This window comes from Cryptomeria japonica, chromosome 7 (assembly GCF_030272615.1).
Source record: "Cryptomeria japonica chromosome 7, Sugi_1.0, whole genome shotgun sequence".
Lineage (NCBI taxonomy): Eukaryota > Viridiplantae > Streptophyta > Pinopsida > Cupressales > Cupressaceae > Cryptomeria > Cryptomeria japonica.
Window position 1 is genome coordinate 617,590,726 of NC_081411.1, and position 12,614 is coordinate 617,603,339.

The 12,614-nt window shown below is 37.0% G+C and overlaps 1 protein-coding gene across 1 annotated transcript in view; it reads left to right on the forward strand.

Moving 5' to 3' along the window:
• The window catches only part of LOC131035853 (cytosolic endo-beta-N-acetylglucosaminidase 1), a 219,624-nt gene that overhangs the window by 56,265 nt on the left and 150,745 nt on the right, over positions 1–12,614 (forward strand). The window contains exon 7 of the mRNA XM_057967598.2: positions 9,966–10,047. Coding sequence (XP_057823581.2) covers positions 9,966–10,047 — 82 coding nt within the window. The remainder of the gene's footprint in view (positions 1–9,965; positions 10,048–12,614) is intronic.

Below are 12,614 nucleotides of genomic sequence, written 5' to 3' on the forward strand. Positions count from 1 at the left end.
ATGAAATCCATGACATCAAATGTTGCAAACAAATATCAAAACAATAACTAGAAGTCTATGGCTCAAAGGAGCTTGCATCCCTCCTACGAAGGCATCTAAGGTAGGTCCCACTGACTAGTGGGGATTTGGAAGTGGAGATGTTGATGGGTTTGAGGGGCAGCAATGATAAGCTGCACAGGGTGTTAGATGTGAGAAAAACCCAATGATACAAGGGGTGAGGGGAAACGCACTTGCGTTTCCCTGCATGTCGGAAGTGGGGGTTGCACTCAAATTTTTTTTTTAGAGAAAAAGAGTAAAGAGAGAATGAAGAGAGCAAAATTATTTTTGATTTGGGCGAAAGGCTTTCAAGAAAATTTTAGGGTTTTTGAAAGATCCCTGATGGATCCCCTTGCTGATCTGCTATAATTTTTAAAATAATAAACTATATTTTTCTTGTGATTTTGTTGATGGTCTTACAAAATAGAGAGAAGTTACAGAATGTTTGGTTTCTTTTTGTATTTTTTTGAATAAATAAGCAAGTAATGAATAGAGAACAACAAATAAGGAAGGAAGCTGAAACAAGTAAGAACATTCAATTAAATCAGAATAGATACAAATCGTACCAGGCAGATTTCTGATTTATAATATCTAGTTTATTCCCTACGCACTGGGGATGTGCTTACATCCAATAATGGTGCCAACTGAAGGGTAGATGATGAACACAAACCAAGAACACCAGCTATGGCTGAATGAAAGTCTTCACCACTTCCAGCGTAAAGTGTACCTGCTGTAATGGTGGCATCAAGCTGCAACAATCATGCCCTTGCTGGGAAATTCAACCACCCTGCTGAAACCCTCACCAAGCAATCTGAATCTCTAGAAGGAATTGTGCATACACTCTGACCAATAATGCCAATGCCAAAAGAATCCACTGCCAATCAATAGCTGAGGGCTACGTCCCAGCCAGTACCAATCATGGGGTTTGCGTCCCAGATTGAAGAATTGCTCTACCAGAGCAATATCGCACCAAACAAGTTTTCAATATGAAAAAGATAATGAGAAATTAGGTTTCCTTCTCCTTATATGTCTTTCCTTCCAAATCGAACCCTAAAGATCCATGAAAAGTGCGCTTTAATATAAAGTCATATTTCCCAATATTGGGCGCCCAAGTATAGAGAAAACACCACTTTTTCAATATAAAATAATTCCAAGCGCCAAAAGGACCCTGGCAAGTGAAAATCATTTAGAAAAGTTCAAGACCTTTTCAACGAACTATAACACATGGGCATACGAATCCAAATGAAGCCAAAAACCCTTTATTACTCCAAAATGGCTATAGACAGCCTTATTTAAAATATTAAAACGCTAACTTAGGAAATATTTAAATATATTAAAAATATAACCCAAATAGCTACAAAAAGCTTGAAACACACCAAAAGCCTGAAACTGAACCTGTCACCTGTCTGTGATTGATGTCGGAAATCATGGATCAACTGGCAGTCTCATCCCTAAAACCTAGGGATGCTCCTAGAAACTAGGAAACACATTCAAATCTCCTGAAACTGAAACCAAGGAATGGTCTCATGGAACCCAAACCCTGGACGATGTCATAACCTCCTAAAAGTAGGAACTGCCTTCTAAAATGTAGGAATTGCCTCCTAAAATCAAGGAACTAGTCCAAACTGGTCTGCTACTGCCAGAAACACCAAATTGAAACACTGAATATCTTGACTGAGTCTCTATGCACCATTGCCAGCCTACAAGACTCAATAATAGGGCTAACTCACATGTCTCTGCTAGACAGAGCTAAAGAGGGGACATGACAGTTTTTGGATGCTAATTTGTTTTTGAAAAAAGTAAAAAAAAATGTCTATTTTTGTTCTTTTTTGAGATTTAAAAGGAAACAAATTGAGTTTTGCGGAGTCTAGGCATCGAGACTTGTTGAGTTTGAGCTGAGTTTGCGAGTCTCGGGTCTTGGCGAGTCTCGCTTTGGACTTGGACGAGCGCGAGCTTGGGCCCTTGGGACTCGCCCAGGGCCACTCAGCTCGGGACTCGCCGAGTCTCGAAACTATGGTATGTACGAATCCTAGAGCCTAGAGGTTGACATATCCTTTTTCTAGCAAATCCAAGGCATTGACAACTCTAAATAGCCTATAGATATTGCTACCTAACAGATCGACATAGGTAGATTTGTGACATAGTAATTGTCACAACTTCTACCTCCGCATGTTCCTTCTCATCACCTTGGTTCTACTTCTTCTTGATGGCCCTTTTCAATTCCTTCTTGATGGCCTAGGTCAACTCCTCTTTGGCCACCTCTCCAACCATGGGGACAAACACATATTACAAGTTTCTTCACTAATGTTGGAGTTATTTTGGCCTTGGATGTTAGGTGTTATTCTAGGAGTGTATTGCTTTGCCCTCCTACCCATAGGCATTCTCCAATAAGCACTATCAAATATTTTATTGGCTAGTTTCATAGTGGATGATGATGAAACCAGTGACCACCAATTTTGGCCCAGATTGTGATACTAATGAGAGTTCCTCTCTTCAGTACTCTTGAACTTAATGCTCTGTTGGGTTCTTGTTTCCTCTACTTGGCTATTTGTATTAGTTTCTTAACCACCTAATTGTTAATGCATGGTAGCTTATGCAAGATAAGATCTTCCTAACCTTCCTTGTTCTGTTATTTATCTACATGCTTCATGTCTGATTTATATTGCATATCATTATCGGATTGTACAAACATTGCTTATCATTATGCTATCGGGCTAACAACCCGATAGCATATTAATGTCAATTGTTAATTGGCATTAATATGCTATCGGGGTATTAACCCAATAGCATATTAAATGCTATAAGTTATCGGGTTAAATTCGCCGATACATACTTGCTATTGGATGCATAAACATTGGCACTGATTCACATCTGTTATCGGGCTTAATTATATCGAGCATATTTGTTATCGGGTTTAATGAATACACCGCTTCATTTGGCATTAACATTGGTTAACAAATGCACCGGTTGGATTATATTCATCGTGCACTTTGAATCATCGGTGTTTATATGAACCGATTCATTAAATTGATCAGTCATTATATTATGACATTACAATATGCTATCGGGGGTTTTTGAACCGATAATCAGCATTGTGTTAATGGTATAATTGTAAAGGCACCGATCAATGGGTGCATTGATCGGTCATGCCTAAAAGGCATGACCGGTCAATACACCAATTGACCGGTTGCCTAAATGATATATATGCCAATTGAATTCATTTGGAGAAGACAGAGAAAATATTAAATGATCTCTCTCCTTCAGACCTGCAGATAAAAATCAGAATTATTAGACATTGACATAATTCCTCATATCCATATATAGCATTCATAGTTCATAACTTGTTCTTTAATTAAAATTGAAATAACTTTACATGGTATCAGAGCCAAGGTAATCGAACCTAAGGCTATTCAATTTTGATAAAATTTAAGGACTAAGTTACAAACTGCATCACATTTCCTTAATGGCCAACGCTATCAGATTCGAAGATAGACTCGGAGGTAGCGAAGATTTTTCAGCTTGGAAGTTTAGAATCAAAATGATTTTAAGAGAAAACAAAGTTGATTCATATGTCCAAACTGAAAGTGCACAACCAGAAGATGAAACCGAGAAATCCACATGGATCGAGGGAAATGATAAGGCTATTAAAATAATAGTGGATGGGGTAAGAAATAATATAATGCCCATCATTAGAAAGCAGGAGACGGCTTATAAAATGTTCAAGGCACTTGAAAGGACATTTGAGATATCAAATGCAAGTCGTACTCTGGCATTAAAACGAGAGATCAACCATATCAGTATGAACAAAGGGGAGACAATTAACTCCTAATTCATGAGGATATCAAGCCTAAGAGATGACCTAGCTTCCCTTGGATACGACATCCAAAGCAAAGAGTTAACACTCATTGCTCTAGATGGATTGCCTAGTGGATGGAACACATTCGTCCAAGGCATCAGTGCTAGGTCCAAATATCCTAAGTTTGAAAGACTAAGAGATGACTGTCTAGAAGAAGAATCCCGATTGAACAAGGTAGGAATAAAACAGAAGAATATAGATGAAGACTTGCAAGTCCTAAATACTAACATCAATAAGAAGTACAAAAAGAAGCAATTCAGGAAAAGAAAAGCTAAACAAGGCAAGAACGCTTCTAAGAAAGACCTATCACATGTTCAATGTTATAGGTGTGACAAATTCGGACACTATGTTGCAAACTGTCTAGAGAAAGGGAAGCAAGCCACATTTGCAAAAGTGAGGAAATCTAGAAGAGAAAATGACTCCGAGAACTATGTCCTTTACTCAGCACTTACAAGCCATGCTTCAAACAAATCTAACTCATGGGTGATCGACAGTGGTTCATCCAGACACATCATCGGCTTTAGAGAAATACTAGACTCCATGATAGAGAAAGATGATGAGGAAGTAACCATCGGAGACAATTCTTCACATCCAGTTAGAGGAATTGGAACCTGCACCATCAAACTGAAGACAGGCATGTCACTACGACTTGAAGAAGTACTATATGTTCCAGGCATCAAAAGAAATCTAATCTCCATATCAGCACTAGAAGATCAAGGATACAGAGTGACCTTCATGGAAAACAAGGTGTTGGCTTGGCCAAAGAGATCCTCCATCAAAGACGCCAAGGTCATTGGTCGAAGACAAGGCTATTTGTATGAGCTATGTACAGAGCCCAATCTAGCATTGATCCATGAAGCAACTAATGCAAATGAAGTATGGCACAGGAGATTAGGCCATCTGAATTATAGAGCTTTGTCAACCATGGGAAACCTTGTCACAGGTCTACCTAAGTTGAAGCAATATCATTCAGAGGCATGCAAAGGGTGTGCCTTAGGTAAAAATACCAAAAATGCATTTCAGAATAGTACTAGGAAAACTAGCAAAGTTTTGGAGTTAATTCATTCTGATGTATGTGGACCTATGTCCGTACCCTCGCTAGGGGGATTTTTGTACTATGTAATTTTTGTTGATGACTACTTTAGGAAGACGTGGATCTACTTTCTGAAATGTAAAGAATCAGAAGAGATCCTAAGTAGGTTTAAAGAGTTTAAAACATTAACAGAAAATCTCTCTGAAAACAAAATTAAAACCTTAAGAACTGACAATGGGGGGGAATACACATCAGGACTATTTAAAGACTTTTGTAAAAATTCTGGGATTAAGAGGGAGTTGACAATACCTTATAATCCACAACAAAATGGAGTAGCTGAAAGGAAAAATAGGACCATAGTAGAAGCTGCCAAAGCCATGATACTAGATCAAAATCTAAGCTTGAACCTTTGGGCAGAAGCAACTAACACTGCTGTGTACATACAAAATAGATGTCCTCATTCAGACCTTGAAGATAAAACTCTTGAGGAAGTCTTTACCAAGACAAAACCAGATATCAGCCATCTTAGGATATTTGGGTGTCCGGTCTATATTCATGTACCTAAAGAGAAAAGACTAAAACTAGAACCCTCTGGAAAAAGGGGAATACTTGTAGGATACAGTGAAACTTCTAAAGTCTACAGAATCTATGTACAAGGGCAGAGAAATATTGAACTCAGTAGGGATGTAATCTTCGAAGAAGATTTAGCCTTCAAAAGGGCCCAAAATACAATAGAACCTGAAATTCATAATCCTACTCCTAACCTAGAAGAAGAACCTACTTCTGAGCTTCAGAGGGAGTATCTTGAGGAAACTATAAGTGAAACACAAGACCCACCTATAGATAATCGCAAGAAAAGACCACTATGGGCCACCAAAACTATAGCAGAAGCTCAGAAGTTCGCTGCTCCTTCAGGAACCTTCAGGGAAAGCAAGAGGCCTAATAAATTCATCAACTATGTTACACTTATGAATGATCTCTCTAAAGCTGAACCTAACAATGTTTTAGATGCACTCAAACATCAAGTATGGATAGATGCCATGACTGAAGAATATCAATCCATTATGAAGAATGATGTTTGGGAGATTGTTCCTAGGCCAACCAAGAAGTCTGTCGTGTCTTCTAAATGGTTGTTTAAAATCAAGCATGCTGCAGATGGCAGTATTGAAAAACACAAGGCCAGATTTGTAGCTAGAGGGTTCTCACAGAAGGAAGGAATAGATTACGAAGAAACATTTGCACCTGTTGCCAGGTACACATCAGTAAGAGCTGTCCTAGCCATTGCAGCAACAAAGGGGTGGAAGGTACATCAGATGGATGTTAAGACAGCATTCCTAAATGGCGAGATTGTGGAAGAAGTCTACTTAGAGCAACCTGAAGGGTTTGAAATTCATGATGCAAAGTCTCATGTGTGTAGACTCAAGAAAGCTCTTTATGGGCTCAAACAGGCTCCCAGAGTTTGGTATGAAAGAATTGACACCTATCTCTCAAAGCTGGGCTTCTCTAAGAATGATGCAGATCCTAATCTCTACCTCAAAAGAAATAAAGGTGATATGTTAATATTAATTTTATATGTTGATGACTTATTAATTACAGGAGATGATCACCTAATAGATCAATGCAAGAAAGATCTATCCACAGAATTTGATATGAAAGACTTGGGGCTTCTTCATTACTTCCTAGGATTGGAAGTATGGCAGAATTCTGATAATATTGTACTGAACCAAGGGAAGTACACCTTGGACATATTGACAAGATTTGGAATGCTAAACTGCAGACCCATGACCTCTCCTATGGAAACCAACTTCCATAAACTTAAAGAAGCAGCAACAGAATCAAGACCTACTGACCCCACTCAATGCAGGTAGATGATTGGGTCCCTGATGTATGTAGTAAATACAAGGCCAGATATCTGCTATGCTGTTAATGCCTTAAGTCAGTTCATGTGTGAACCTAAGGAGATACACCTGGTTGCAGTAAAGCATATAATGAGATATCTACAAGGTACCCTAAAACTTGGTCTTAAATATGAAAAGGTTGACATAGATCTACATGGATTTACAGATTCAGATTGGGCTGGCAGTGTGACTGACAGAAAGAGCACTTCAGGGTGCTGCTTCAGTTTAGGGTTAGCCATGATATCCTGGATCAGCAGAAAACAATCTTCAGTAGCTCAGAGTTCCACAGAGGCTGAATATATTGCAGCTTCAATGGCTGCCCGAGAAGCAGTATGGCTAAGTAAATTGCTCGTGGGATTATTTGGAGAACCTATGAAACCTACAGCCATTTAGTGTGATAATCAAAGCTGTATAAAACTCTCTGTAAATCCAGTATTTCATGACAAGTCCAAACATATTGAGATTCCATATCACTATGTACGAGATATGGTTGACAGGAATGTGATAAAGTTAGAATATGTGTGTAGAGGAGATCAGACTGCAGATATTCTGACCAAACCACTTTCCAGAGTGAAGGTTGATCACTTCAGAAAGGGTTTAGGTATGATAGAAAGGTAATCTGCTTTGTAATCTATACTTACATATATTTAAGATGTTTAAGGTGTAAACTTCTTTGTCATGTTTGGACTATCTCTTGGCTTCTTGCCACCTGTGTTCATATCTAAGAGGTGACGATCGCTCAGATACTGAACACTTGTATGTAGACATCATAAGGTGACGATCTTATGATAGTCAAACCAGTAATCATGTTGGATCACTGGTAAGTCATGGATGTGCCATGACTATGTTGTGATACAACATTTGTACAAATGTTATTGCATTATCACAACTTGGATATGATGAGAACTTAAGCACTTCTCATATGGTTATCCTTGTATTGCGTGTTAGGCAATACTGATATCACGTGTAGGTGATATCTCAACCATTGATCATGTTGGATCTCTGGTAAGTCATGGATGTGCCATGACTATGTTGTGATAAACATTTATAAATGTTATTGCACTTATCACAACTTGGATATGATGAGAAACTAACCTTTCTCATAGACTTATCCTTAAGTATTGTTTGTTAGGCAATACTGATATCATGTGTTAGGTGATATCTTGATGAATCTTACAGATCACATGTTTTGGTGATTTCTCACATGATCAGGTGATGATTCTCTTACTTTTATCACATGTTAAAATAATACTTTATGTCACATGCTCAAGTGATGTTCTTCTATTTTGTATCATATGTCTTGATGGTACTTCTCATGTATAAATGATTTTTGCTGACTGACATTATCTTAGTTATGAAAAGGAAATGTGATGCAGGTTGCCTTATCTATCTTCCAAAGCTAAGAGGGAGTGTTAATGCATGGTAGCTTATGCAAGATAAGATCTTCCTAACCTTCCTTGTTCTGTTATTTATCTACATGCTTCATGTCTGATTTATATTGCATATGATTATCGGATTGTACAAACATTGCTTATCATTATGCTATCGGGCTAACAACCCGATAGCATATTAATGTCAATTGTTAATTGGCATTAATATGCTATCAGGGTATTAACCCAATAGCATATTAAATGCTATAAGTTATCGGGTTAAATTCGCCGATACATACTTGTTATTGGATGCATAAACATTGGCACCGATTCACATCTGTTATCGGGCTTAATTATATCGAGCATATTTGTTATCGGGTTTAATGAATACACCGCTTCATTTGGCATTAACATTGGTTAACAAATGCACCGGTTGGATTATATTCATCGTGCACTTTGAATCATCGGTGTTTATATGAACCGATTCATTAAATTGATCAGTCATTATATTATGACATTACAATATGCTATCGGGGGTTTTTGAACCGATAATCAGCATTGTGTTAATGGTATAATTGTAAAGGCACCGATCAATGGGTGCATTGATCGGTCATGCCTAAAAGGCATGACCGGTCAATACACCAATTGACCGGTTGCCTAAATGATATATATGCCAATTGAATTCATTTGGAGAAGACATAGAAAATATTAAATGATCTCTCTCCTTCAGACCTGCAGATAAAAATCAGAATTATTAGACATTGACATAATTCCTCATATCCATATATAGCATTCATAGTTCATAACTTGTTCTTTAATTAAAATTGAAATAACTTTACACTAATTGGTTGTTCCCTACTTTTTGTATTTTGTTTTTGGTTCTCCTCCTTTGTAGGGCCACTTCAAGATTCTCCTCCTAGAACTTTCTTTGTAAATTTGTGTACTCTTGAGTCCCATTGACCTACTTTTGGTCATTTGTGGACATTAATATAATTTCACTTTTTCTTTCTTTTCTCTCTAGCCTGCTATAATATGTTTCATCTTGAATTTTAGTAGTTGAGTGATTTAAGAAAGTATGAATATAGTTCTTATTCCTGTGAGATATATTTCTCCTTGAATATATATTTACTTCTTAGAGAGATCTAGAGTTTTCAACCTTCATGGACAGATATAATAAATCTTCTAGGAGTACAACTATTGCTAATTCCACTCAAATAGGCTGTAACATATACATATAATTCCATATATTAAGGGAAACATCATCTTATTTGTTGATTACTTAGTATTGAAGTGTTATGTGACTGCATCAAATGCTTACATGTGTAATTAGTGTTTGCCACCTAAGACTGGAATACATAAGCCTTGTTTACACCTTTGAATCTAATCAGGAAAATGCTGTTGCTCTGCTGTAATTATAGATTGAATCATTTAAATTGTGGTAATTAGTCTACAATATAGTGCCATTTTTTGGCAACGTGAAAAAAAATAATTTGAGCAAGGACTGCGTCTTTTAACTTTAAAGTCTTTTTTTGTTTTTAAAATATTTTTTCTTAGGTGTTAAATGATTTACAAACTTTAAGATATAGAAATATACGAGCTCCATATCTATCAAGATGGAAGATTTCATGGCATTAGTATGTTTTCTCAGTGATAAGTTTTTTAAAATTTCTATATAAGGATGTCATGTTGAACTGTATTTTCTAAATGCCATGATATTTTAATAAATTACAAAAGTAAATCAGTTTAATGAGTTCAATTGTTTGTTCTTGCAGTTGGTGGGGTCTTGTGGGACAAGTTTGGCCCTCTTCTCTAAACTATCCTGAATTATTGCCCTTCTTCTCAAATTTTGATCAGGCAAGACTTGCAAACACTTTTTTATAAACATGGTTTTGATGTTTTTGACTAACAAAATGCTTGTCAAAATTATGCATAACTGCCTAGTCAAATTCTTAGCTTTTGTTTTCATTTTCGCATTTCTGTAAATTTAAATTTTGCTTGATATATTTTACTTAGTTATCAATCATTCAGGAAGAAAGCTATATGAACAACCTACCCATTTTAATATTTATGTATAATCAGAGTAATAGTGCTATTTTATTAAAATTAAATAACACAATGGTCAAATCCATTTAAAGGACGATGACACTAAACATCAATCTTCTACCATGGAAGACAACTATAATGGACCAAAAATTATCGTGTCCATGTATTAGGTGGCATTGATTGTGAATGACAACGGGCATTGTTTGGACTTATTGGTTGCTGAAAAATATCAAGTTTATGATTTTATATTGAGATGCTTATTATATTCTTTTGTTACCAACAGTTTTATTATGTTCTTTGACACAGCTCAATTAAGTGTTTAGGGTCAATTTCTGTCTACGATATAGATTGTGAGTATTTACAACCCTTATAGCTCTTCAGAGTCTTCCTTGAGTTGCTCTATGGTATCCTTCGAGTCTATCTGTAATGTCCCCTTCCAGCTAGTGATCATTCCTGGTGATGAATAGCCTATTTAGGAAGCCCGCAGGCTATTTTTGGCAAAATTAGGTAGTGTGAAGCAGTTGGAGTTTGGCAGAATGAATCCAAGTTTCCTTCTGGGTTTTCTGTAAGCTTCATAGTGGTATGACATGCAATCAGTTTAGGGGAGTTTGCAGAACTTACTATTTTTAGTAAGTGGTTGTCGGTTGTCATGATTACTGGGTTTTTCTGGGTTTCTCGAGCTGGGCTAAAGGGTTTGAAGAATAGTCTTTTTGGAGTTGATTTCAGGACTTAATATTTTTAGTGTGTCATTTTAGGCAGTTTTATTTATAATAGTTCAGTTGTGAGTTCTGACCCAGCTCAGTTTGATGGTTTTCAGCACTTCAATCCATCAGTTCAATTTGGCATAATTAGTATTTGATTTTCAGTGATTTATTAAATATTATTACTTTATGCTAAAGTTAATATTTAATGTGTTTTGGACGACTTATGGAAACATACTTTGCACCTAAAAAATATTATATTTTCCCTAAGTCAGTGGCGTGAAAAAAGGAGGCGTTTTCATGAAGTTTATTATGTTTTTAAGTTGTAAGTCTTACATCAACGAAAAGTTCGAACTTTTGCCTAGGAGTTGGATGCCAAACACACGAGGGAGTGGGAAATGAAATGCAAATGTAGAAGTTGTAATTTGGATGCCATTTGGAGGTGAATTTGGGGTCTCAAAATCTATAAATATGAGGGCTCAGTCTCTCATTTGGTATCTTGAACATTTTCATAATGAAGTGCTGCCAAAATTGTGCTAGACCTTTGCTTCGAAGTTGCGTGCTTCCTAGCTTGTACCAGTTTCGTGCTTGAGAGATAGCGTCTAGCTATGAGAGAGCCTATTTCTCATCTAGAGGAGTAAATTGAGCTTCAAAGTGATGGAGTTTTCTGCTACAGTTTCAGTTTTCTGATTGCTGTTGTGTTTTGGGTGTGTGCCGAGCATATAGTGGCTGAAATCATATTCTGATCGTACCTTCTTGCCGGCTATGCATTTCTTCATGGGTATTGGCTCTGAAGTTCTTCCTATAGGCGATGATCCTCAAAAGGGGAGATGTTGCTTCATTGAATTGAATTTTCTATTGCTGATTGAACTATTCATCTTTAGCGCTCCTTTCCATAGCTGCCTTGGGATGTGTGTTGCTGATCTTTGGACTTAAGTTGCAGGTTTGAAGTTCTATAATGTTCGTGTAAGTTGCATTGTTCATTTGCTTTTAATCTGGTGTGATTCTGAGTAGATTAGAATGAGTTATGAGCATTTTGGTTTTTCCGGTAGTGGTTGGTCTGCGCATTGTTAAGTGTCAGAAATAAGAATAGCAGTAGTTGTTTATGCTTGAGTTGGTTTTGATAGTAGTTTTTAATTTTGATCAGCATTATTCTTCTATTCTAATCTCTCCTCTCTATTTTGTAAGGTTGAATAGTAGTACTATCAACCACTTTTGGATTGTAAAGCATACCCCGCTGAAAAGTGGAAGAGGCTGACTTGCTGCCTACATTTGATATTTGTAATTTTGTCCTCCTGTTGCATAAGCGGTAGAGTGATATTTTGTTTGTAATGGTCCTCCTGCTGCATAAGCGGTTGAGCTGAGCTTTGTTGTAAGTGTTCAGTCCTCCCTCTGAAATATTGTGATAGAGTGATTTGTGCTTTGTTTTGCTCTTGTTCTCCTTGTCTGGTTTACCACCAAGCTTTCTAGTTTTTTGTTCCTGTGGGAAAGTGAAAGGGGTTGGCTTGCTGCCCATTATTGTAATTAGTACTTTCAACAGTTTTCATCTAAGGATCCCCTGCTACCGTATGCTCTCACCCTGTCAGTTTGGGCTCTTGGTGATGAAAAGGTGTAGGGTTCTTTCTAGTTGGTTTGGATTTCATTTCTCTAACCCTAACGGTGTTGTTGTGCTTCTAA